The 26907-nt window shown below is 43.1% G+C and overlaps 1 protein-coding gene across 8 annotated transcripts in view; it reads right to left on the reverse strand.

Moving 5' to 3' along the window:
- Positions 1–26907, reverse strand: part of LOC140480815 (actin-related protein 3B) — a 196345-nt gene that overhangs the window by 16499 nt on the left and 152939 nt on the right. For all 8 annotated transcript variants that reach the window (XR_011961408.1, XM_072576242.1, XM_072576243.1 and 5 more), the window contains 2 exons: positions 10822–10947; positions 7469–7552 (listed from right to left, as the gene is read on the reverse strand). Coding sequence is in view for 7 of the 8 variants with exons in the window: in XM_072576242.1 (XP_072432343.1) it covers positions 7469–7552; positions 10822–10947 (210 nt within the window). In the remaining variant the exon portion in view is untranslated. The remainder of the gene's footprint in view (positions 1–7468; positions 7553–10821; positions 10948–26907) is intronic.

Consider the following 26907-nt stretch of genomic DNA (forward strand, 5'->3'; position numbering starts at 1 on the left):
GCTGACCAAAGCCTACCTAACCTACACTAGCCCAATAACCTCCATATGCTTGTCCAATGCCCGCTTAAATGACCATAAAGAGGGAGAGTCCACCACTGCTACTGGCAGGGCATTCCATGAACTCACAACCCGCTGAGTAAAAAATCTACCCCTAACATCTGTCCTATACCTACCACCCCTTAATTTAAAGCTGTGTCCCCTAGTAACAGCTGACTCCATACGCGGAAAAAGGTTCTCACTGTCAACCCTATCTAAACCCCTAATCATTTTGTACACCTCTATCAAATCTCCCCTAAACCTTCTTTTCTCCAATGAGAAAAGTCCCAAGTGCCTCAGCCTTTCCTCATACGATCTTCCTACCATGCCAGGCAACATCCTGGTAAACCCCCTCTGCACTCGTTCCAATGCCTCCACATCCTTCCTATAGTATGGCGACCAAAACTGTACACAATACTCCAGATGAGGCCGTACCAGAGTCTTATACAACTGCAACATGACCTCAGGACTCTGGAACTCAATTCCTCTACCAATAAAGCCCAGTACACCATATGCCTTCTTCACAGCACTATTTACCTGGGTGGCAACTTTCAGAGATCTGTGTACATGGACACCAAGATCCCTCTGCTCATCCACACTACCAAGTAGTCTACCATTAGCCCAGTAATCCATCTTCTTGTTACTCCTACCAAAGTGAATGACTTCACACTTAGCTACATTGAATTCCATTTGCCACCTTACTGCCCAGCTCTGCAACTTATCTATATCGCGCTGTAACCTGCCACATCCTTCTTCGCTGTCCACAACTCCACTGACTTTCGTGTCATCCGCAAACTTGCTCACCCAGCCTTCAAGCCCCTCCTCCAGGTCATTTATAAAAATGACAAACAGCAATGGTCCCAAAACAGATCCTTGTGGAACACCGCTAGTAACTGCGCTCCAAGATGAACCTATACCATCAACTACTACTCTCTGTCTCCTTCCAGCCAGCCAATTCCTAATCCAAACCTCCAACTCACCCTCAATGCCATACCTCCGTAGTTTTTGCATTAGCCTGCCATGGGGTACCTTTTTGAACGCCTTGCTAAAATCCATATACACCACATCTACTGCTTTACCCTCGTCCACTTCCTTGGTCACCTTCTCAAAGAATTCAATAAGGTTTGTGAGGCACGAACCATGCTGACTATCCTTGATCACATTATTCCTATCCAGATGTTCATAAATCCTATCCCTTACAATTCTCTCTAAGACTTTGCCCACAACAGAAGTGAGACTGACTGGCCTATAGTTACTCGGGCTATCCCTGCTCCCCTTCTTGAACAAGGGGACCACATTCGCTATCCTCCAGTCTTCTGGCACTGTTCCCGAAGACAACGACGACCTAAAAATCAAGGCCAATGGCTCTGCTATCTCCTCCCTAGCTTCCCAGAGGATCCTAGGGGACATCAGGCCCAGGGGACTTATCTATTTTCATCCTTTCCAGTATTCCCCAGACCTCTTCCCTACATACCTCAAGGCCATCCATTCTAATCACTTGTGACTCAATATTCATATCAGCAACAGTGTCCTGTTCCTGAGTGAATACTGACGAAAAGTATTGATTTAGTGTCTCACCAATCTCCTCCACCTCCACACACAACTTCCCACTACTATCCTTGACTGGACCGATACCTACCCTAGTCATCCTTTTATTCCTGACATACCTATAGAAGGCCTTTGGGTTTTCCCTAATCCTACCAACTAAGGACTTTTCATGTCCCCTTCTCGCTGCTCTTAGCTCTCTCTTTAGATCCTTCCTGGCTACCTTATAACTCTCAATCGCCCCAACTGAACCTTCACGCCTCATCTTTACATAGGCCGCCCTCTTCCCTTTCACAAGGGATTCCAATTCCTTATTAAACCACGGCTCCCTCGCAAGACCCTTTACTCCCTGCCTGACTGGTACATACTTATCAAGGACACCCATTAGCTGTTCCTTGAACAATATCCACATATCATTTGTGTTCTTCCCTTGAAGCCTATTTTTCCAATCCACGCATCCTAAGTCATGCCTCACCGCATCATAATTTCCCTGCCCCCAGCTATAACTGTTGCCCTGCAGTGCACACTTATCCATCTCCATCACTAGAGTAAAAGTCACCGAGTTGTGGTCACTGCCCCCGAAGTGCTCACCTACCTCCAAGTCTAACACCTGGCCTGGTTCATTACCTAGAACCAAATCCAGTATAGCCTCACCTCTTGTTGGCCTGTCTACATATTGTGTCAGGAAACCCTCCTGCATACATTGGACAAACACCGATCCATCTAACGAACTCGAGCTATAGCTTTTCCAGTCAATATCTGGGAAGTTAAAGTCCCCCATAACAACCACAGAGAGAGAGATTTGTGAATGCATGGAATGCATTGCCAGTGGTGGTGGTGGAAGCAGAGTCATTAGGGACATTTAAGTGACTGCTGGACATGCACATGGATAGCAGTGAATTCAGGGGTGCGTAGGTTAAGTTATTTTATTTTACATTAGGATTAATTCTTGGCACACATCATGGGCCAAAGGGCCTGTTCTGTGTTGTACTTTTCTGTGTTCTATGTTCTGTATGTTATATGAGTTGGGAGTTCCGGTTCAACATTCTCTTCATTTCAACATGCAGGTTCAATTCACAGTTAGGAAGACAAAAAGCACGGTAGTTCAGTGGTTAGCACTGCTGCCTCACAGCACCAGGGACCTGTGGCTTCAATTCCAGCCTTGAGCAACTGTCGGTGTGGAGTTTGCACATTCTCCTCGTGTCTGCAGGGGTTTCCTCTGGGTGCTCCAATTTCCTCCCACAGTCCAAAGATGTGCAGGTTAGGTACATGGGTTTTGCTAAATTGCCCATAGTCCCCAGTGATATGTAAGAAAGGGAAATGTAGAGTTATGGGATAGGGTGTGAGGGGTGATTCATGGTGAGATGCTCTTCAGAGAGTTGGTGTGGACCTCTTGGACTGAATGGCCTGTTTCCACACTGTAGGAATTCTATTCTATTCTAAATACAATGTTAGCATTCATTTAAGGAGGGCTATAATATAACATCAGCAATGTACTGCTGAGGCTGTACAGGCTCTGGTCAGATGGGATTTGGAGTATTGTGAGATCTTTGGGCCCTATAGCAAAGGAAGGATGTGCTGACCTTAGAGGGGTTTTTGAGAACGAACCCAGAGATGAAGGGTTTTTCATATGAGGAGTGTTAAGGATGCTGGGTTTGTATTCAATGGAGTTTAAAAGGATGAGGGCATCTGATTGAACTCACAGAACACCGAGATCTGGATAGAGTGGAAGAGGAGAGAATGTTTTCATTGGGAGACAAGACTAGAACCCAAGAGCACAGCCTCACAGTGTAGGGATGACCATTTAGAACAGAGATGAAGCAAAATTTCTTCAGCCAGTGGGTGGATAATCTTTGGAACTAATTGCTGCAGAGGTCTGTGGAGGCCAAGTCATTAAGAATTTTTAAGACAGAAATAGATAAGTTCTTGATTGGTAAAAGGATCAAGAATTACAGGGATAAAGCAGGACAATGGGGTTGAGAAACATATCACCCATGCTTGAATGGTAGAGCAGACTCGATGAGCCTAACTAACCTAATTCTGCTCCTGTATCTTATAATCTTACGAACAGGAGTAAATGAAATGAATGTTGGTCATCTGGATGGGGAAAATCGTAGTTAATTATTGATGATAAAGATATGATGGATGTAATGAATAAATGTTTTGCTTTGGACCTTCATGATAGAGCTGGAAATGTGTTGCTGGAAAAGCGCAGCAGGTCAGGCAGCATCCAAGGAGCAGGAGAATCAACATTTCGGGCATAAGCCCTTCTTCAGGAATGAGGAAGGTGTGCCAAGCAGGCTAAGATAAAAGGTAGGGAGGAGGGACTTGGGGGAGGGGTGTTGGGAATGAGATAGGTGGAAGGAGGTTAAGGTGGGGGTGATAGGCTGGAGACGGGGTGGGGACGGAGAGGTAGGAAAGAAGATTGCAGGTTAGGAAGGTGGTGCTGAGTCTGAGGGTTGGGACTGAGATAAGGTGGGGGGAGGGGAAATGAGGAAGCTGGAGAAATCTGCATTCATCCCTTGTGGTTGGGGGGTTCCTAGGTGGAAGGTGAGGCGCTCTTCCTCCAGGCGTCATGTTGCCATGGTCTGGCGATGGAGGAGGCCAAGGACCTGCATGTCCTTGGCGAAGTGGGAGGGGGAGTTAAAGTGTTCCGCCACAGGGCGGTTGGGTTGGTTGGTGCGGGTGTCCCAGAGGTGTTCTCTGTAATGTTCCGCAAGTAGGCGGCCTGTCTCCCCAATGTAGAGGAGGCCACATTGGATGCAGCGGATGCAGTAAATGATGTGTGTGGAGGTGCAAGTGAATTTGTGACGGATATGGAAGGGTCCCTTGGGGCCTTGGAGGGAAGTGAGGGGGGAGGTATGGGCGCAAGTTTTGTATTTCTTGCAGTTGCAGGGGAAGGTGCCGGGAGTGGACCTGACGAGGGAGTCGCGGAGGGAGTAGTCTTTCTGGAATGCTGGCAGGGGAGGGGAGGGAAATATATCCTTGGTGGTGGGGTCTGTTTGGAGGTGACGGAAATGATGGAGGATGATACGATGTATCTGGAGGTTGGTGGGGTGATAGGTGAGGACCAGTGGGGTTCTGTCCTGGTGGTGATTGGAGGGGCGGGATTCAAGGGCGGAGGAGCAGCAAGTGGAGGAGATGCGGTGGAGAGCATCGTCAACCACGTCTGAGGGGAAATTGCAGTCTTTGAAGAAGAAGGCCATCTGGGTTGTTCGGTAATGGAATTGGTCTCCAGCATCTGCAGTCCTCACTTTCTCCACCTTCATGATAGAGACTACAAAAACATCCCAGTAATACCTGTATATGTAGAGGTTAAAGGAAGAAAGGAGATTGGTGAAATTACAATCACTAGGGAAGCAGTGCAGAGCACACTGATGGAACTATGGGTTGATAAGTCTCTGGGTCCTGATGGACTTTATCCTACCATCTTAAAAGAGGTAGCTAATACAGGTGGCATGACGGCTCAGTGGTAAACACTGTTGCCTCATAGCACCAGGGACCCAGGCTCAATTCTAGCCTTGGTGACTGTCTGTGTGCAGCTTGCACTTTCTCCCTACATCTGTGTGGATTTCCTCCCACACTCAAACAATATATTAGTTTACATTTGCCATGGTAAATGTGATGTTATAGGGTCTGGGTGAGATAACCTTTGGAGGGTCAGTGCAGATTCAATGGGCCTCTTTTCGCACTGTAGGGAATCTACATGTGTTTCATTCATTTTCCTAAATTCTGGTAAATTTACATTAAATTGGAAAATAGCAAATATAATCCCTCCATTCAAGAAGGGAGGCACTAAAAAGGAAACTGTAGGCTAGTTAACTTAATGTCTGTCATAAGGAAATTGTTAAAATAAATCACTAAGGAAGTTATAACTGAAACTTTGAAAAACCCAAGGTAATTAGGAAGAATCAGCATGGTTTAGTGAAAGGGAAATTGTGCTTAACTAATTTATTGGAATTCTTTGAAGGAATAACAAAGGGTGCGAATAAAAGGGAGTCGGTTGATATAACATATTTGCATTTCCAGAAGCATTTGACAAGGTTCTACATAAAATGTTATTGTGCAAAAGAGGAGCTCAAAGTAATGGGAGTAACATACTAGCATAAATAGAATTTTGGTTGGCTAGCAGAAAACAGTGTGAGTCCTTTTTCAGATTGGCAGCAAGTGGGGTCCTGCAGGGACCTGTGCTGTTTGATCAACTTCTTACAATTTATACTAATGACTTAGATGAGAGAATTGATGACTTGGTGGTTAAACTTTCAGATGATATAAAGATAAGGAGGAAAGTAAATTGTGAAAATGACAAAACAAGTTTGCAGACCGATTATAGATGAGTAAAGCGTTTGTGCAAAGATCTGGCACTTGGAAAATAATGAGAAATAGTGAAGTTCACTTTTGCAGAGAAAATAAAAAAGCAGAATACTAAATTGGAAAATGACTGCAGAATTACGAAGTGCAGAGGGATCTAGGTATTCATGTTTTGCAGAAGTCATGAAAGCTAATGGGATGCTAGCCGTTGTTTTCAACATAAAATTAAGAATAATATGCTTCAGCTATACAGGGCATTGGTGAGACCACATCTTGGCTACTTGATTTGGTCTTCTTATTACAGAAAGGATGTAAATGCACTGGAAGTGGCTCAGAGAGGTTTACTTTCATGCGACTATCTGTGTGGAATTTGCACATTCTCCCCCTGTCTACGTGGGTTTCCTCTGGGTGCTCCGGTTTCCTCCCACAGTCCAAAGATGTGCAGGTCAGGTGAATTGGCCATGCTAAATTGCCCGTTAGTGTTAGGTGCATTAGTCGGGGTGAATGTAGGGGAATGGGTCTGGGGGGGTTGCTCTTCAGAGAGCCAATGTGGACTTGTTGGGCCGAAGGGCCTGTTTCCACACTGTAGGGAATCTAATCTAATCGATACTTGAAATGAATGGGTTGTCTTATGGGGAAAATTTAGACAGGCTGGGTTTGTTCTCACTACATTTCAGATGAGTGAGTGATGATCTGATTGAATTGTAACAGAGTGACATCACAGAGTGGGTTCAATTCCCACACCAGCTGAGGTTACCATGAAGGACCCTTCTTTTCAAAGAACAATATAGCACAGGAACAGGCCCTTCAGCCCCACAAGCTTGCGCTGACACATTTTGCCTTCCATACTAAAACTGTCTTCACTTACAGGATTTTTATTCCTCTATTCGCTTCCTATTCATATATTTGTTCAGGTGGTTCTTGAATGCTGCTACTGTATCTGCTATTGCGCTATTTTCAACCTCTCCCTCACCTGAGGTGTGGTGACCCTCAAGTTAAACCACCAGCAATCATCTCTCTCTCTCTCTCTCTCTCTAATGAGAGAACAGCCTATGGTCTGGTGGGACTATGGTGATATTACTATAGGATCCTGAACAGCCCTGAGAAGTGGATGCAGGAAGGATGTTTCTTCTTGTGGGACAGTCCAGAGTTAGGGAGCACAGAATTAAAATTAGGGATTGCCGTTTTATTAGAGAAAGGAGGGGATTTTTCATTCCTGTCAAATAGTCGAGCAACTTTGGAACTCACTGCCCTCTGTCACTGATAATTTTTAAGGCAGTTGTAGATAGATTCTTGTCAGGCAAGGTTAGTGCAGATGGATGGGAATGTGGAATTAAAACACACAGGTAAATCATGATCAAATTGAATGGCAGAGCAAGCTTGTAGGGATGAATGGCCTATTTCTGCTCCTATTTGAACATGGACTGCAGCAGTTCAAGGAGGCAGCTCACCACTACCTTTCAAGGGCAGTTGGGAATGGGCAATACGTTCTGACCAACCAGTGACACCTATCTCCCAGGGCTGAATAAAGTAAATATTTCTATGTTTGTGTGCATGTATGTTTAAGTTCACTTACTGTTGATGCAAGCATGGAGCCGCCGAACCAAACTGCATATCGCTGCATATGGTGGGTTATCACCTGGACCTCAATTGGTTTAGGCTTATTGAAATAATGAAAATTAATTATCAGCCTTTAAAACAATCTGAATCAATTACAAAGTTTCACAGTCATTCTTATATCGTAATACGAAATTGATAATCACGCCTTTTGAACTTCTATCTCACAACTTGTTACTTTTATCTATACAATTAAATTCTAAAAAATAAAATGATTAGGGTAACTTGTTTGTAAATTTTTTAACCTCACACTATCATTATAACAATACAATCTCAGGATATGATACAATTATTTTAAAATCGGAATGATTGGGACAGGGCACGCAAGAAGCAGATTGTTTCTAGTACTTCAGATCTTAACAATGAGGAATCCATGGATCAGTTATTCCCAAACATTTTCTTTCGGTGACTCCATTTGAAAGCTTGAAAACTGCCGTAACCCCTCTGTTGGACCTGTGAGTTCAGGCGAGATTGATTTAACAGAGGTCGGCATAACAGTCCTATACAGCAGGCCATGGGAAGAACCTATGAAAGTGGAGGCTGGGGAACCTATGAGGGTGTCAGTGGAGTGGGGTGGGGGATGGCAACCTGCTACAGCAGGAACACAGCTTTTGGAGTCCCAACCCAAACTTTGGGTAGCACCAGGATTCAAGGTTAAAACTAAGATAGGATGATAAGTTTCTCTATATAGCTGGCAAGCTGCAGATTACACTTTGAAAGTTTACAGTTGAGGTAGAAACTAGGTAATTGTTCAAGATTAGATTACCTAAATGGATGAAGTAAAAAGGAAATAAAAGGATGTGGGAACATACGGTTAGAACTATCAGCTCAAGCAGAAGTTAAGTGCTGATACAAGGTGTTGGGACAGAATGGCCTGTGGTTTGTGTGTTTGGACATCTGTAGTGAAAGGAAACTGAAAATGCTAAATAGCATAGTAAAAATTAATCATGTTTTCATCACAGCCTGTTTGTCTCTATCCACTTTACTTGAGTGATGTTTCCTAAAATGAAATACCTTAAGGAAAAGAACGAATCTGAGGAACACGTAAACTAGAATTTTAAGTTTTCTTTTAGAAATAACCTCTCAGTTCTTAAGGCAAACCTTTTCAAATCAATAATGCAGACTCTAAAATAAATCCTACAAAAGTTCATATTTATATCTCAAAACTAAAGGTATTGGTTGAAGTGCATCAATAGACAGGATTTGGAGATGCCATTGTTGGACTGTTGGTGTTGGATGGTGTTGGACATAGACAGGAACTGTTTAACAACAACACATCTCTATTCATGCCTATTTTAACCTCTGTACCCTGTCATCCCCATGGTGACAGGGTGGAGCTGCATGAATTGTCAAGAGTGGCATCCCTGGATTGTCAATTGCTACTGTCTTGGACTACCAGGTGCTTGGATTGTGGTTGCACTCTGGATGCTGTTAAATAGCTTTGTTAGTCACTCTCCCTGGATGTGATCTGATGTTCCTCAAGAATTCCAGGTTAAGTCCATCCATTGTTCCTGCTTTGGTTGCTGTCAGAATGTCATATACTTCCTGGACTTTATAAGGGTTTGAGAATTCAGAATGAACAAATAACAAAGAACAGTACAATTTAGGAACAGGTCCTTCAGCCCACTAATCCAGCACAACATAAGATGCCTTTCTGAACAAAAAGCCTTTTGTCTGTATATGGTCTATTTCCTGTCTATTCATGTATCTGTCAAGATACCTCTTAAATGTTCCTATTGTATCTCCTTCTACCACCTCCTCTGGCAGTACATTCTAGGCACTTGCCACCCTCTGTGTAAAAAAAACTTACCTCTCACATCTCCATTAAAATTCCCCCTTTTACCTTAAACTTATATCCCTTAGTAATAGACATTTCTACCCTGGGGAAAATAAACTCCAATTATCCATGAGGGTCATTTGTAAATTTTGATTTCATCATTTTGTAAACTTCTATCAGGTCTTCCCTCAGCCTCTGAAAACTAACATGTTTGTCTAATCTCTCCTCATAAGTGATACCCTCCGAACCAGGTAATATCCTAATAATCCTTCCCCTGTATCCTCTTCAATCTCTCCATATCTTTCTGATAGTATGGCAACCAGAATTGTACACAGTTTTCCAAATGTGGCCTAATTAAAGTTCAATACAACTGCAACATAACTTGCCAAGTATTATACTCTATGCCCCAACTGATGAAGACAAGCATATGGTGTCTTGACCACCTTACCTACTTGCCTTGCCACTTTCAAGGAACTGTGAAGCTTATCTACAAGTAACTTAAAACTTACAGGATTAGTCATTGTTCCCGAAATGCTCCCCTACTGAAATTTCTATCACCTTGTTGGGCTCATTCCCCAATACCAAGTCAAGTAACCCCTTTCCTTGTTGGATTATTTATATATTGCTTCGAGAAATCCTCCTGGATGCACATGACAAATTCTCCCCCAAAAAAGCCCCTGGGACTAATAGAAGCCCAGTTAATAGAGGGGAAGTTAAAATCACCCACCATAACAGTCCTGTTCTTTTAACATTTATCCATAATCTGCCCACATATCAGTTCCTCTATCTCCCGCCGGCTATTAGGAGGCTTGTCATACAATCCTATCAAGTGATTACACTCTTCCCATTCCTGAGATCTATCCATATGACCTCGCTGGATGAGTCATCCAAGATATCCTCCAGAATGCTCTGAAACAGATTTTGAAGAACTGCATCAGTGCTGTGTTATTTCTTGACAGGTTGATATTGTTGATTTTGTTAGGAGCTGTACAGTGGCCAAGATAATAGCTATCACTAGGCTAGGGAAGCCATCTGATGACCTAGACAGCTGCCCCCCTCCATCACTGAACTTTCAATAATAACCAACAACAGAGATGTGGCAGAGATCATTGGACCTAAAAAAAAACCCTCGCTGAAATCTGTAGTCATAAGTCCCAGGTTTCACCCTTACAGGGAAAATCTGCACAATCTACAATTGCTTGAGGATAGTTTGGGGAGATGTCGTCACTTGGTCCACAAGTGGAACATGAGGAGCTGCTCAAATTGTGGTTGCATCCATCACACATACATTGAACACCTACCCTGAGAGACCCTTTCTCATGGCTACACAACCATTCACCCTGTATCAGCTGTAGTTGTTGATTTTTAACCTCAATATCTAACTATAACTGCTTTCCCAGTTATATGACTGAAAATAAAACCAGGCCTTCAAAAAGGAAGGGGTTAAATTCATTTCTGAAAGAGAACGTCATTGATAGTTGGCTTTTCTAAGTCATCTAAATTTTTAAAAAAAATAAGAGGAGACAATAATGTACCTTTATTCGACCAGCGCTAAGCTGTTCACTAATTTTCAATCTTGCATCCACTACTCTTTTCAGATCTCGCTGTAAACGACGTCCAAAATCCCGAAACATTGTTGAACCTCCAGAAAGAACAATGTTCTATAAACGAGATTTAATTTTGACAAAATAAGGATTTGGCTTTACATGCTGCATGTCCAATGGATTTTCAAAAGTCCTCAAATGTATCCATGCATGTAGAGAAAACATAGTCAACAAATGGGATTTTTTAAAATTTAGATATTCCTAACAATAGTCTAGAAGTCATAAATGATAAAATTACTGGCAGCAGTCAACTGAGGGGTTTACCAACAGTACAGCAGTGCCACCTAGCTCTTGGACCACAAATCCAAAACAGTAGGTACAGGAAATAATTTATGTAAAAGTCTTTGTTGAAGAATAAGTTCTTTATTAGGGAGTATTTAGGGAGTCTGCTGCTGCTTTAAGTCAAACTGCTTTATAAAAGAATTTTTGCAAAGTTGTTTTTTCTAGAAAATAGAAGGCTGAGGGGTAAGCTGCAAGAAGAAGACGTTGCATTGACCCTATTGATAAGTTTGAAAGATAACATTTTGCTTCACGGGAGAGTCCACACTACAGTTAATGATATAAGATATCCACTAATAAAATCTAGGAAGAACTTCAGGAAATGTGGACCTCACCATCTTAAGGTGCATCTGGGGCAAATAGCATAGATGTATTTAAGGAAAGGTTAGGCAAGAAGCTGGAGACAGAAAATAATAAATGGCCACGTTGATAAGGTTAAAAGTAGTGTGGGATGTGGGTGGGTAGCTGGTGACGGAGTGCGCTTGTAAGAAACTAAACACAAGCGTAAACCAGTTGGGCCTAATGATCTGCTCTGTAATATAAATTCTGATCCAGTGACTTTACACAGATGTGCAGAATAGAGGTTTACTTCAGGAATACAATCTCAAATATTACTATCAGTTTAATTACAACATGATTCTTTATAAAACAAACTCAATTAAAATCAATTTAGGCAGCTAGCAGTAATCAGAGTGCACCTATGTCTTAAACAAGAGATATGTGTTTTGAGCCTTGGGGGCTGCCTGCATGTTTCCCTCTGTGGGAAAAAAAAAGAAAAGTCTTCTCCATTTCAAAATAACTCCATGAGGCCATTATCCAGTCACTGAGTCATTCTTCATTTACATGTATAAAGTCCTTGACTAGGCCAGACCACTCAAAACATTCTTAAGCAAGCAGCCCAGACCATAACTTTGTAAGTTGTTTCGGTAAGTGTACAGTGAAGGTTATTTGAAGCACGTTAGCTAGGTTGACAACCAGATTCTAAAACAGATAAAAGTTTATTCACAAAATTACACAATGAAACACAAAGAACAGAATAAAGAACCTCTACAGAGCTCAGTCAATCCAAACTAGACTCAGTTATGCTGTTCTGAATATATACAACAGTCCCAGTTAGCAAATCCCTTAAACACAGTAAAAATGAAACAAATGCTTACAGGTCGAAGTTAGAAGGACAGAAGGAGAGAGAGTTTACCAGCCTTTCTTCACACAGTCCACTGCTGAACTCCCTAACTCAAACTTCAGTTTCTCGGACTGACCACTCCTCTTTCTTAATACAGATCACTTCTAAAACATGATCACTTTGGTTTGAGTCTTATCTGTTTACATATAAACAGAAGGCCCTCAATAAACTCTTTCCTCTTTGTACCAAACCAGTCTAATGGGAGCTGAGTGGTTTATGACCTCTCTGAAAAAAACTAGGGACACAGTATCTTGAGAAAAGGAACAGCTTTTAGGAAAAGGACCAATTTTGTAACACCTCCCCCCCCCCCCTTAAAAAAAGATGAACCATTAATATCAATAGTGGGTGGCACGGTGGCACAGTGGTTAGCACTGCTGCCTCACAGCGCCAGAGACCCGGGTTCAATTCCCGCCTCAGGCGACTGACTGTGTGGAGGTTACACGTTCTCCCCGTGTCTGCGTGGGTTTCCTCCCATAGTCCAAAGATGTGCAGGTTAGGTGAATTGCCCGTAGTGTTAGGTAAGGGGTAAATGTAGGGGAATGGGTGGGTTGCGCTTCGGTGGGTCGGTGTGGACTTGTTGGGCCGAAGGGGCTGTTTCCACACTGTAACGTAATCTAATCAAAAGATGGTTTCATTTTTAAAACCCTTCAAAAACAAACTGGTTAGTAATCTAAAACACACATAAACACTGTACTAACTATACACATGCAAACATGCACAACCACATGCAAATACAGGGCATGGTATACCCGTCAGCGAATGCCTCCGTATCTCATTCAAGTCTTGATAATGGATCGGCAATCACATTTTTGTGACCTGCCACATACACAAATGTCAAATTAAATGGTTGCAGCAACAAGCTCCATCTAAAAAGTCTCTGATAAAGCTATGTCAGCTTCCTTTTGAACTAGCCTGCTTCAGCTTGTGCCATGGATAAACGCCCTGCATTTCTTCAGTTGCTTGAGTCTCCACTGACCTTTCAACTAGAGTAGGCAGCGCGCCTACCAGTGAATCAGCTATATCATTTGCAAGGACAAATTGTATTCCTGGAGCTGAGAGTTTGTCCAGTACTCCTACCACAAATTATCTACTTTACTTTGAACACTTTAGCCTCATTTTACATAATTGAGTGCTTTTTGTCTTACCATGGGTTTCTGTTACCAGTACCTTTTCTGGCAATAGTCCTTCAGGAGTAATATCTCCTCATCCTTCAGCATCACACATTGAGAGGATCCTGTGTCCCTTAATATTATAACACCTTTACCTGTTACTCCTGGCCTATGTGAATAAACTTAACCCTGTATTTTTTTTAGCAGATCTGGCACTTCCTCCTTAATCAACCTCTGATTCAGCTTTCTAGCTTCCATTGGGCTTTCTGTTACCATGCCAACAAAACAGGCTTGCCCTGTTTTCATTCATCTAGCTTTCTCCTAACCCACCAACACTGTGATTTCGTGTGGCCCACTTTATTACAATGAAAACACCAGAGCTTTTTAACTTCTTTGTCCCCCTCGAGGGTTTTTTTTTACCCTGTGGTAAGTTATCCTTATGATCTTCACTGAGATCTACTTCTCCCTTTCCATGTGAGGGTTTCTCTTTGCCCCTATTTCTATCCCTCAAGGACTGAAATTGATTCTGGAAGCCAAACCATGTTTTGTGGACCAGCCCATTATCATCAGTCACATCAGCTGCTTAACCTTGCCACTTTAACTCTCTGCTCTTCCACATGAGATTGCACTACTTCCTCACGAAGGTTCCTTCAGTCTTTATCTCCGGCCTTTAATCTGACTTCCCTTTTTACGAGTCAGTTTCCAAAGTTCAAACTCTCTCTCTTTTTCTTTCTCTTCTGCTAAAACCCTCCGTTCTTTTTTCTTTTTCTTCTGCTTTTAACCGGAACTCAAACTGTTTCATTTTTGCTGCCCTTTCCTTATCTCTCACCTCTAACTCAAGTTGCTTCATTTGCAATTGAATTTTTGCCATCCCTATAGGTTCTGATGGTATTTCCAGCAAGTTTAAATGCTGACCTATTGCTGTAATTATCTCTCCTCTCTTCACAGAAGGAGGCAGCTCCAATCCCAGTTTGTCTGCTAATTCCTGCAGCTTGGTCTTATTCAGCTTTTGCAAACTTCCAAAATCACCAAATCCACTTCCAGAAAACTTTTGGCGACTGGAAGAATCATTACTATCCCAAACTTACTACCCAACCAAACACAACACCCGAAATAAAGACACGAGCAACTACCACTCGCTGCTTAAAATCCTGCAAAGAGCCCCCAATCTGCTATGGACAAGGCAATCATCAGAAACAACACCAGAGTGTCAGAGTCTCTGACACTCCTCTTTTTCTCTGGCAGCCAGGGTTCTCTCATTATACCAAATTAACACTTCCAATCAGGGAACTATTATTCAAATGAGGTCCAGTTGGGTGACCTTGTTACGATTACTACATCCCTCCTCCTATATAAGTCCAAAGACATAGGCCAGTCCTTTTCGTTGGAGAGCCTCCTGAAACATTTTAGCACTGGACCAGGTTCCTCCAACTTGATTTCCAATATGGGTGGTGTGTAACGCACGGGAGCTCACCTCTTGCACCAAAAATGCCTCAGCAACTGTATTTCCACTGGCAAAGGCGTCAATATGGCCGCATCGATCATGTCCATCTCAGATTCAGACGGGAGATAATGGACTTGAACGTGTGGTTGGGGAACTGGTGCAGGAAGCAAGGTTTCAAGTTCTTGGATCACTGGGGTATATTTTATGGTAACCATAAATTCTACAAGAGAGACGGCTTGCACCTTAATAGAACAGGGATCGGCATTCTGGCAGGCAGGTTTTCTGCTGCAACACCGCTACATTTAAACTAAGTAGCGGGGGGGAGGGGACAAGCTGGATGTTTAAAAAGGAAATTGAAGGGGTAGTTAGAACAAGAGAAGTCAAGAAAGACAACTGTATCAAGGAGGCAGAAAACTGGAAAAGGCATCATGCTGTAAAGTTGAGTGAAATAAGGGTTGAGGGGAAGGGTGAGAGCAGTAACAAATTAAAAATTCTATATATGAATGCACGAAGCATTAGACACAAGGTGGATGAGCTTGAGGCTCTTTTGGAAATTGGCAGATACGATATTGTGGGGATAACTGAGACGTGGCTTCATGGGGACAGGGCCTGGGAAATGAATATTCAAGGCTACACGTGCTATCGTAAGGATAGACTGACGGGCAGAGGGGGTGGGGTGGCCTTGTTGGTAAGGGAGGATATTCAGTCCCTTGCGCGGGGGGACCTAGAGTCAGGGGATGTAGAGTCAGTGTGGATAGAGCTTCGAAACACTAAGGGTAAAAAGACCCTCATGGGAGTCATCTACAGGCCCCCAAACAGTAGTCTGGATGTTGGAGGTAAGTTGAATCAGGAGCTGAAATTGGCTTGTCGCAAAGATGTTACTACAGTTGTTATGGGGGATTTTAACATGCAGGTAGACTGGGAGAATCAGGATGGTATCGGGCCTCAAGAAAGAGACTTTGTGGAGTGCCTCAGAGATGGATTTTTAGAGCAGCTGGTGCTGGAGCCGACCAGGGATAAGGCGATTCTGGATCTGGTATTGTGTAACGAACCAGAATTGGTCAGTGACCTCGAAGTGAAGGAGCCATTGGGAAGTAGTGACCATAATACAATAAGCTTCAATCTGCAATTTGAGAGGGAGTGGGTACAATCTGAAGTGACAATATTTCAGTTGAATAAAGGGAAATATGGAGCTATGAGGGAGCAACTGGCCAAAGTTCAATGGTTCAATACCTTAACAGGGAAGACCGTGGAGGAACAATGGCGGATATTTCTGTGTATGATGCAGAAGATGCAGGATCAGTTCATTCCTAAAAGGAAGAAAGATCCCAGGAGGAGACATGGGCGGCCGTGGCTGTCGAGGGAAGTAAAGAAACATATAAGGTTAAAAGAGAAAAAGTATAACTTAGCGAAGATAAGCGGGAAAACGGAGGACTGGGAAGCTTTTAAAGAACAACAGAGGATTAGTAAGAAGGAAATACGCAGAGAAAAAATGAGGTACGAAGGTAAACTGGCCAAGAATATAAAGGAGGATAGTAAAAGCTTTTTTAGGTATGTCCAAGGCAAAAAAATGGTTAGGACAAAAATTGGGCCCTTGAAGACAGAAGCAGGGGAATATATTACTGGGAATGAAGAAATGGCAGAGGAATTAAATGGGTACTTCAGATCTGTGTTCACTGGGGAAGACACAAGCAATCTCCCTGAGGTAACAGTGGCTGAAGGACCTGAACTTAAGGGAATTTCTATTTGCCAGGATTTGGTGTTGGAGAGACTGTTAGGTCTGAAGGTTGATAAGTCTCCGGGACCTGATGGCCTGCATCCCAGGGTACTGAAGGAGGTGGCTCGGGAAATCGTGGATGCGCTGGTGATTATTTTCCAGAGTTCAATAGAATCGGGGTTGGTTCCTGAGGATTGGAGGGCGGCTAATGTTGTGCCACTTTTTAAGAAGGGTGGGCGGGAGAAAGCAGGAAATTATAGACCAGTTAGTCTGACCTCAGTGGTGGGAAAGATGCTGGAGTCTATTATAAAGGATGAAATTACGGCACATCTGGATAATAGTAACAGGATAGGACAGAGTCAGCATGGATTTATGAAGGGGAAATCATGCTTGACTAATCTTCTTGAATTTTTTGAGGATGTAACTCGGAAGATGGACGAGGGAGATCCAGTGGATGTAGTGTACCTGGACTTTCAGAAAGCTTTTGATAAAGTCCCACACAAGAGGTTAGTGAGTAAAATTAGGGCGCACGGGATTGGGGGCAAAGTACTAGATTGGATAGAGAATTGGTTGGCTAATAGGAAACAAAGGGTAGTGATTAACGGCTCCATTTCGAAATGGCAGGCAGTGACCAGTGGGGTACCGCAGGGATCCGTGCTGGGACTGCAGCTTTTTACAATATATGTAAATGATATAGAAGATGGTATCAGCAATAACATTAGCAAATTTGCTGATGACACAAAGCTAGGTGGTAGGGTGAAATGTGATGAGGATGTTAGGGGATTACAGGGTGACCTGGACAAGTTAGGTGAGTGGGCAGATGCATGGCAGATGCAGTTTAATGTGGATAAATGTCTGGTTATCCACTTTGGTGGCAAGAACAGGAAGGCAGATTACTACCTCAATGGTATCAAATTAGGTAAAGGGGCTGTTCAGAGAGATCTGGGTGTTCTTGTCCACCAGTCAATGAAGGCAAGCATGCAGGTACAGCAGGTCGTGAAGAAGGCTAATAGCATGCTGGCCTTCATAACAAGAGGAATTGAGTATAGAAGCAAAGAGGTGCTTCTGCAGCTGTACAGGGCCCTGGGGAGACCACACCTGGAGTACTGTGTACAGTTCTGGTCTCCAAATTTGAGGAAAGACATTCTGGCTATTGAGGGAGTGCAGCGTAGGTTCACGAGGTCAATTCCTGGAATGGCAGGATTGCCTTACACGGAAAGACTGAAGCGACTGGGCTTGAATACCCTTGAGTTTAGAAGACTGAGAGGGGATCTGATTGAAACGTATAGGATTATGAAAGGACTGGACACTCTGGCAGGAGGGAACATATTTCTGTTGATGGGGGAGTGCCGAACCAGAGGACACAACTTAAAAATACAGGGTAGACCATTTAGGACAGAGATGAGGAGAAACTACTTCACCCAGAGAGTGGTGGCTGTGTGGAATGCTCTGCCCCAGAGGGCAGTGGAGGCCCAGTCTCTGGATTCTTTTAAGAAAGAATTGGATAGAGCTCTTAAAGATAGTGGAGTCAAGGGGTATGGAGATAAGGCTGGAACAGGATACTGATTAGGAATGATCAGCCATGATCATATTGAATGGCGGTGCAGGCTCGAAGGGCAGAATGGCCTACTCCTGCATCTATTGTCTATTGTCTATTGTCTATTGTCTCATCAACCTTTGGTGAAGTGAACCCATGGGTTCTGGCAATCTTTCCAACTGCACCAAGGAGCAAAGCACCTTTTGCTCCCGCACCATTGAAAGTTCACAACTTGCATATGGTCCACATACTTGCTCAGGACCATTGCACCGACCCAAAATTTATACACCACTGGTCCTGACCTTACGTCAGCTATTCATCTTACACATGCAGGGCCATTGCCATGGTTCTTACACCAAATGTCATCTCTATAATAAACTAGCACTCTCACTTGGCAGAGTCTTGGGTCTGGCTCTGGCATTCGGAATGCCATTTCACCCTCACCCCCAGGTTCAGGAAGATCAGATTTAACTTGGTATGGACTCTTCTATCCATTAGTAACTCTGCCAATGCTATCCCTGTAGTTGCCTGTGGGATGGTCCTATAATCAAATAAAAATCAGAACAACTTTGTTTGAAGTGAAGCTGCAGGTTGTTTCTTCAAGCCTGCCTTCTAAGCTTGGACTGCCTCTTCTGCCAGAGCATTGGATGATGGATAGTATGGTGCTGCCGAATCCCATTCAACTCTAGGAAATAGCCAAATTCCCAGCTGGTAAATGATGGACCATTACCTGTGACCAACACTACCGGGACCCTGTGTATTGAAGAAAATGCATGCAGCTTTTCTATTCTAGTCCCCGTATTTGACGAATGGATTCTAAGCATGTCCGACCATTTTGAGTAGACATCTACAATGACTACGAACATTGAGCCCATGAAAGGACCTGTATAGTCAACGGGTAACCATGTCCAAATTTATCCGGCCATTCATACGAATGTGGGGGAGCTGGTGGCAGTAAGTTTTGTCCTTGGTGACACTCTGGTACTGCCCCAACAGTGCAGTTATGTCAGCATCCAAGCCAGTTCACCAGATGTAACTTCTTGCCAACATCTTCATCCTGGCGACCCCTGGGTGACCCTGGTAGAGTTTAGCCAATATCTAGCAGTGACCTTGGCTCAGGACAATCACTCTTGCTACATGTAACAAAATGCCATCCCCTACTGTAAGCAGTTCTCTTCAGGTCTAAAAAGGTTTCAATTCTGGTTGTGACGGCACTTTGATATCCACCATCACCACCAGCTGTTCTAGTTTTGCCAGGACCAGTTCTTTCTGTGTCCAAATGCTCATATTGTCAACTGTGACTGGAAGTTACTGAAAATTTAAAACCATTACAGACTCTTCCATTGATGATACCACCAGTGGTATATCTGCCAACTGGGAGACACCTCAATGCATCTATACCGCTACTTGGTCTCCTGTATGGGTGTTCTGATTTGTAATTATAGGCACTTAGTATTAAAGCCTGAATCTGTGAGTGGTACTGCCTTGCCCTTTTTAAAAAGATCAAGTAGGGGTTTGCGGTCCGTTATTATCTCAAATTTCCATCCAAAAAGGTATTGGTGGAACTTCCTGACTCCATACAAATTGGGCATTCCTCTCCACTAGGCCACCTATGAGCTAATACCATCCCAATGCCATATGGCGAGGTATCGCATGTCAATACCTGAACTTGTTTAGAATCATAGTGTGCCAATATGTTAGTGGATGATAATTGTTTCTTCACTTCACTGAAAGCTTTGGGTTGTCTACGAGGTCATTTCCAAGGCTAACCTTTTTTTAGGTTGATGCAAAGGTGCCAGGATGGAGGCTAGGTTATGTAGGAACTTTCCATGATATTTTACTAGCCCAAGAAAGACCTAAGCTCCTGCATAGGTGTGGGAGCTGGGGCACCATTGATAACCTCCACTGTAACTTCCAATAGGTGTAACCCAATCTTGTCAACTCTGTAGCCCAAGTAGGTCACTTGGCGTACCTGGAACACACATTTTTTCATTCTAAGGCATATGCCTGCCTCGGAGAAATATCTGAGGACTATGTCCAAGTTCTCTAAAGTTTCATTACTGTTCTTCCCTGTTATTAACACATCATCTAAATAAATGGTGACCTAAGGTGGACGTTGCATAACGTTCTCATCATCCACTGAAAAATTGAACAGATTGATGATACCCCAAATGGCATACTCATATATTGGTACAAACCCTTATGGGTAGTAATTGCAATATACTTCTGGGAATTCTCATCTAAATACAATTGCAATTAAGCATGGCACATGTCAAGCTTCAGGAAGGACACCTCCTTGCCAGCTTTGCATATAAATCCTCTATCATAGCAGTTGTGCACTTATCCAGCTGTGAAAAGTTGTTTGCTGTTTTTTTAAGATTCCCACAAAGGTGATCCACCCATCAGGCTTCAAAATCGGTACAACTAGTGCTGTTCATTCTGCAAACTGGACTGGTTTAATAATTCCTTCACTTTCCAGCCTTCTGATGTCTACCCCTACTTTTGCCAATAAGGCAAATGGCACTAGGCGGGCCTTGTAAACTCGTGGAGTTGTTTCCTGGTCAACATGCAAGGTGGTCTTGGCTCCTCTGAAAGTTCCTAGACATTCTTGGAAGACTTCTAGGTATTTCATTATGACTTCACTCAAGCAGCCATTTTCTAATTGAAAAATGTTGAACCAATTTCAGTGAATTTCTCTCAAACAATTTTGCCTCATCAAGCTTGGGCCTAAGTCTTTTACTACAATCACTGTAACTGAACCAGCTACTTTTCATAAGAGACTGAAATCAAAGTTGAATTCTTAACGTGTAATGGTTCCCCGATATAGGTTCTCAGTCGAGCCAAGATCTTGCGGAAACTTAAGTGTTAGAGTTCAGAACAAATTTTGTTAAAAACTGGTTCTGTGATATCTGATATGGCTGTGCCAGTATCAACCTCCATTAGAACTAGATGACCATTTAACCAACTGTCTATTTTGATTTGGTTCTGATTTGGGTATTGTTAAACAATTTAACTGTCCAACCCAGATGTAGGTGAACTTTCCAGGGTATGCAGACTCCTGGATACCAGCTTAATAGTTATCTTAATCAAGTTAGGTCTAGTAGGACTGTTTTGCTATCTCAAAACTGCACATCAGCAGCAACTACGATGGCTTGCTGGTCTGGATCTTGAAGAAAATTTTAATCGTTTGGTCGAGGCTTGGCTATGTTTTGGGCTTTTGCTGTGGACTGACCCAGAGTCTCTCCAATCAGGATGCATGCTGAATGAGGCTATGCTATTTCCTGCATTCAAGTGATGTTCCTCAAATTCAACCAGACTGGCAAGGGTGTCCACTTCCATTGGAATACTCTACTCTCATATGCTCCACTTGCCACATTTTCCAATGACACAGCCAATTGTACTGCCAATTTGATGTCCGGTTGGGCTTCAGTTGGTAGGCATTTTTGGATGGTTACATTATTCCCATTCATGTTACCACTGAAGTAACTCCACACAGGCAGGTATTCCATCACCAAGTCACTCTTTATTTACACACGCATAATACTTGACACTGGTCTCGCTTCCTCAGAACCTGTCTCGGAGTGAACAGAACCTCTGACACTCCTGTTTATATCTGTCAGCCAGGGCTCCCTGGTTGAACCAAGATAACAGCCCCAGTCAGGGAACTCCAGCTGGCTGACTTCCTTATAATCACTATATGTTTCACTCTCCATAGGTGGCTCCAGATCTGCTGAGTATTTCCAGCACTTTATTTTTATTTCACAAAAGAACAATTAATATTCTAAATTGTAGTTTCAGCAATAAAAAGATTGTGGAAAGTAAAGAACTTATTACAATGTTTTATAAACATCATTCAGGTGCCTGGATAAAATGAAATTCAATCTAAGGGCCTGCAGAATAGTTAGATGGTAAAATTAAATATGGGTCAGTGTTACAGAACATAGTTTGAGAGGTTAAGGAAAAAGGAAGGAGAAGGAAAAGGGGGCAGCACGGTGGCACAGTGGTTGGCACTGCTGCCTCACAGCGCCAGAGACCCGGGTTCAATTCCTGACTCAGGCAACTGACTGTGTGGAGTTTGCACATTCTCCCTGTGTCTGCGTGGGTTTCCTCCCACAGTCCAAAGATGTGCAGGTCAGGTGAATTGGCCATGCTAAATTGCCCGTAGAGTTAGGTAAGGGGTAGATGTAGGGGTATGGGTGGGTTGCGCTTCGGCGGGGTGGTGTGAACTTGTTGGGCCGAAGGGCCTGTTTCCACACTGTAAGTAATCTAATCTAATATATCCAGGGGAAAGATTGTAAATGATGTGGATGACCAAAACCATTTCAGATGACATTATTCCCTGAAAATGCAATCTTATAATTTATGGTTTTGTCTATACTGATAAGTATTTGGAATAAAGGAAATATGACTTTTCTTAATTCAGAGGTTGTGGGTGTTATTGGCTGAACCCATCCCTACTTTCTCTTAAGAAGGTCGTGGTAAGTTGCTTTCTGAGTTGTTGCAGTCCATTCGGTGGAGGTACACCCACAATGATGTTTGGGAGGGAGTTCCAGGACATTGATGCAACAACAGTGAAGGAACTGCAACACATTTCCAGGTCAATTTGGAGACTGTCCTGGATGGGAACTTGAAGGTGATGTGTTCCTGTGTATTTCCTGACCTTGGCTTTCCAGATGCAGCAATCATGAGTTTGAAAGGTGATGGCTGAGGAGCCTTGATGGATTTCTGCAGTGCATTCTACATGCTGCTGCTGCTGAGCATCAGTAATGGAGGGTCTGATGTTTTGTGGACATGATGCTAATCCATTGGGCTACTTTAGTCTGGATGGTGTCGATCATATTGAGTGTTGTTGGAGCTGCATTCATTGAGGCAAGTTGGAGTACTCCATCACACTCCTGACTTGTGCTTACATTGGAAAGGCTTTGGATGTAACAGGTCAGAGTTAGAGACTGTTATGGGCACTTATGAAAAGGACATTTTAGTCAACTACAGCATAGAATTCTAACTAATTGTGAGGAGAGGTGGACTACTATAACTATTTGCCATATCAAATAATGACTTATAAGATTCTAGAATCTTCCAGTTGGTCATACAGCCTATTCTGCCATAATGTGGTTGTTGCATTCCCATGTGACCTCATGTTATAGAAAATCATGCAGTAGAAATAATGGGGCCTTTGGGAAAAACAGGGTTGGGAGTAGACCACCAATAACATTCATAAAAATTGAAACAAAATACCATCCCAGATGGAGGACAGGAAAAATTTCTGGCTGTAAGAGATGCTCCTTTTTTTTGAGGTATTTTAGGTGTTGGAGGTGATTTCCCGGAATTCCAGGAGCAGCAATTACTGTTTTTTATGCTGTTGCATTGTTTTGGAACTTTGGAAAAAAAAGTCAAAACAACAACAGTTTAAAAGGGAGAAGAGCAGACAAAGGAAGCACATGGTGAGGTCAGTGCAGGAGAGAGAGAGAGAGACAGACAGAGAGAGAGAGAGAGAGAGAACCTGCACAGTTATCGCCTTTGCTGTTTGAATTTGTGTATCGCTGGACATCAGAGTGCAGCTGGGAAAATTAACTAACAGTGAAATTCATAAGTAATCTTGGAGGAACTGTTGGGCAAAGTTCACAGCACGGAATCAGGTAAGTTAATTGTTGTTTTAAGTCTGTCCAAACGAAAGACTGCAGTAGTAAGTATAGTGGATTCTTTCATGATTATATGTTTTTGGAGATAAGCCTCTTGCTTAAACTTAAAATATAAGCCATAGCTATTAATTTAACCTGGGGTAGTGTTTGTAGAGGAATAAGACAGTGTTACTTTCTGGGTCTGTAGATTGTGAAGGGGCAAAAATAGCCTTTGCAGTGATATGTGGGAGATGTGGGAGTTTAAAGAGAGTTTAAGGGTTACTGTGGATTATATCTGCCATAAATGCTGTTGGATGCGAATCTTATCAGATCGAGTGGATCGGTTGGAAAGACAATTAGAAGCAATGAGGAATTTGCAACAGCATCAGTATGTGATGGATGGCACTTATAGGAAGGGGGGAAAAGTCTCAGATACAGTCACATAGATGGATTAACTCCAGGAAAGGTAAAAGAGGTAGGCAGCTAGTGCAGGAGTCTTTTGTGGATATACCCATTTCAAACAAGTATGCAGTTTTGGAAAATGTAGGGGTGATGGATTCTCAGGGGAACGTAGCACAAACAGCCAAGTTTCTGGTATTGAGACTGGCTCTAATGCAACAAGGGGTATGTCGGCTTCCAAGAGATCAATTGTATTAGGGGATTCTGTAGTCAGAGGTACAGACAGACGTTTCTGTGGCCAGCAGAGAAAAAGCAGAATGGTGTGTTGTTTCCCTGGTGCCATGTCTCAGAGAGAGTGCAGAATGTTCTCACGGGGGAAAGGGGCCAGCAGGAGGTCATTGTCCACATTGGAACCAATGATATAGGAAGGGAAAAGGTTGAGATTCTGAATTGAGATTACAGAAAGTTAGGCAGACATTTAAAAAGGAGGTCCTCAAGGGTAGTAATATCTGGATTACTCCCCGTGCTACGAGCTAGTGAGGGCAGGAGTAGGAGGATAGAGCAGATGAATGCATGGCTGAGGAGCTGGTGGATGGGAGAAGGATTCACACTTTTGGATCATTGGAATCTCTTTTGGGGTAGAAGTGACCTGTACAAGCAGGACGGATTGCACCTAAATTGGAAGGGGACTAATATACTGACAGGGAAATTTGCTAGAACTGCTTGGGAGGATTTAAACTAGTAAGGTGGGGGGGGTTGGGACCCAGGGAGATAGTGAGGAAAGAGATCGATCTGAGACGGGTACAGCTGAGAACAGAAGTGAGTCAAACAGTCAGGGCAGGCAGGGACAAGGTAGGACTAATAACTTAAACTGCATTTATTTCAATGCAAGGGGCCTAACTGGGAAGGTAGATGATCTCAGGGCATGGTTAGGAACATGGGACTGGGATATCATAGCAATTAGGGAAACATGACTCAGGGATGGGCAGGATTGGCAGCTTAATGTTCCAAGATACAAATGCTACAGGAAGGATAGAAAGGGAGGCAAGAGAGGAGGGGGAGTGGCATTTTTGATAAGGGATAGCATTACAGCTGTGCTGAGGGAGGATAATCCCAGAAATACATCCAGGGAAGTTATTTGGGTGGAACTGAGAAATAAGAAAGGGATGATCACCTTATTGGGATTGTATTATAGACTCCCCAATAGTCAGAGAAATTGAGAAACAAACTTGTAAGGAGATCTCAGCTATCTGTAAGAATAATAGGGTAGTTATGGTAGGGGATTTTAACTTTCCAAACATCGACTGGGACTGCCATAGTGTTAAAGGTTTAGATGGAGAGGAATTTCTTAAGTGTGTACAAGACAATTTTCTGATTCAGTATGTGGATGTACCTACCAGAGAAGGTGCAAAACTTGACCTACTCTTGGGAAATAAGACAGGGCAGGTGACTGAGGTGTCAGTGGGGGAGCACTTTGGGGCCAGCGACCATAATTCTATTTGTTTTAAAATAGTGATGGAAAAGGATAGACCAGATCTAAAAGTTGAAGTTCTAAATGGAAGAAAGGCCAATCTTGACGGGATTAGGCAAGAACTTTCGAAAGCTGACTGGAGGCAGATGTTCGCAGGTAAAGGGACAGCTGGAAAACGGGAAGCCTTCAGAAATGAGATAACAAGAATCCAGAGAAAGTATATTCCTGTCAGGGTGAAAGGGAAGGCTGGTAGGTATAGGGAATGCTGGATGACTAAAGAAATTGAGGATTTGGTTAAGAAAAAGAAGGAAGCATATGTCAGGTATAGACAGGATAGATCGAGTGAATCCTTAAAAGAGTATAAAGGAAGTAGGAGTATTCTGAAGAGGGAAATCAGGAGGGCAAAACAGGGACATGAGATAGCTTTGGCAAATAGAATCAAGGAGAATCCAAAGGGTTTTTTACAAATATATTAAGGACAAAAGAGTAACTAGGGAGAGAATAGGGCCCCTCAAAGATCAGCAAGGCAGCCTTTGTGTGGAGCCACAGAAACTGGGGGATATACTAAATGAATATTTTGCATCAGAATTTACTATGGAAAAGGATATGAAAGATGTAGACTGTAGGGAAATAGATGGTGACAACTTGCAAAATGTCCAGATGACAGAGGAGGAAATGCTGAATGTCTTGAAACGGTTAAAGATGGATAAATCCCCAAGACCTGATCAGGTGTACCTGAGAACTCTGTGGGAAGCTAGAGAAGTGATTGCTGGGCCTCTTACTGAGATAGTTGTATCATCGATAGTCACAGGTGAGGTGCCGGAAGACTGGAGGTTAGCAAACATGGTGCCACTGTTTAAGAAAGGCAGTAAAGACAAGCCAGGGAACTATTGACCAGTAAGCCTGACCTCTGTGGTGGGCAAGTTTTGCAGGGAATCCTGAGGGACAGGATGTATATGTATTTGGAAAGGCAAGGACAGATTCGGGATAGACAACATGGCTTTGTGCGTGGGAAATCATGTCTCACAAACTTCATTGAGTTTTTTGAAGAAGTAACAAAGAAGATTGATGAGGGCAGAGCAGTAGATGTGATCTATATGGACTTCAGTAAGGCGTTCAACAAGGTTCCCCAAGGGAGCCTGATTAGCAAGGTTAGATCGCATGGAATACAGAGAGAACTAGCCATTTGGATACAGAACTGGCTCAAAGGTAGAAGACAGAGGGTGGTGGTGGTGGTTTGTTTTTCAGACTGGAGGC

This window comes from Chiloscyllium punctatum, chromosome 8 (genome assembly GCF_047496795.1).
Source record: "Chiloscyllium punctatum isolate Juve2018m chromosome 8, sChiPun1.3, whole genome shotgun sequence".
Lineage (NCBI taxonomy): Eukaryota > Metazoa > Chordata > Chondrichthyes > Orectolobiformes > Hemiscylliidae > Chiloscyllium > Chiloscyllium punctatum.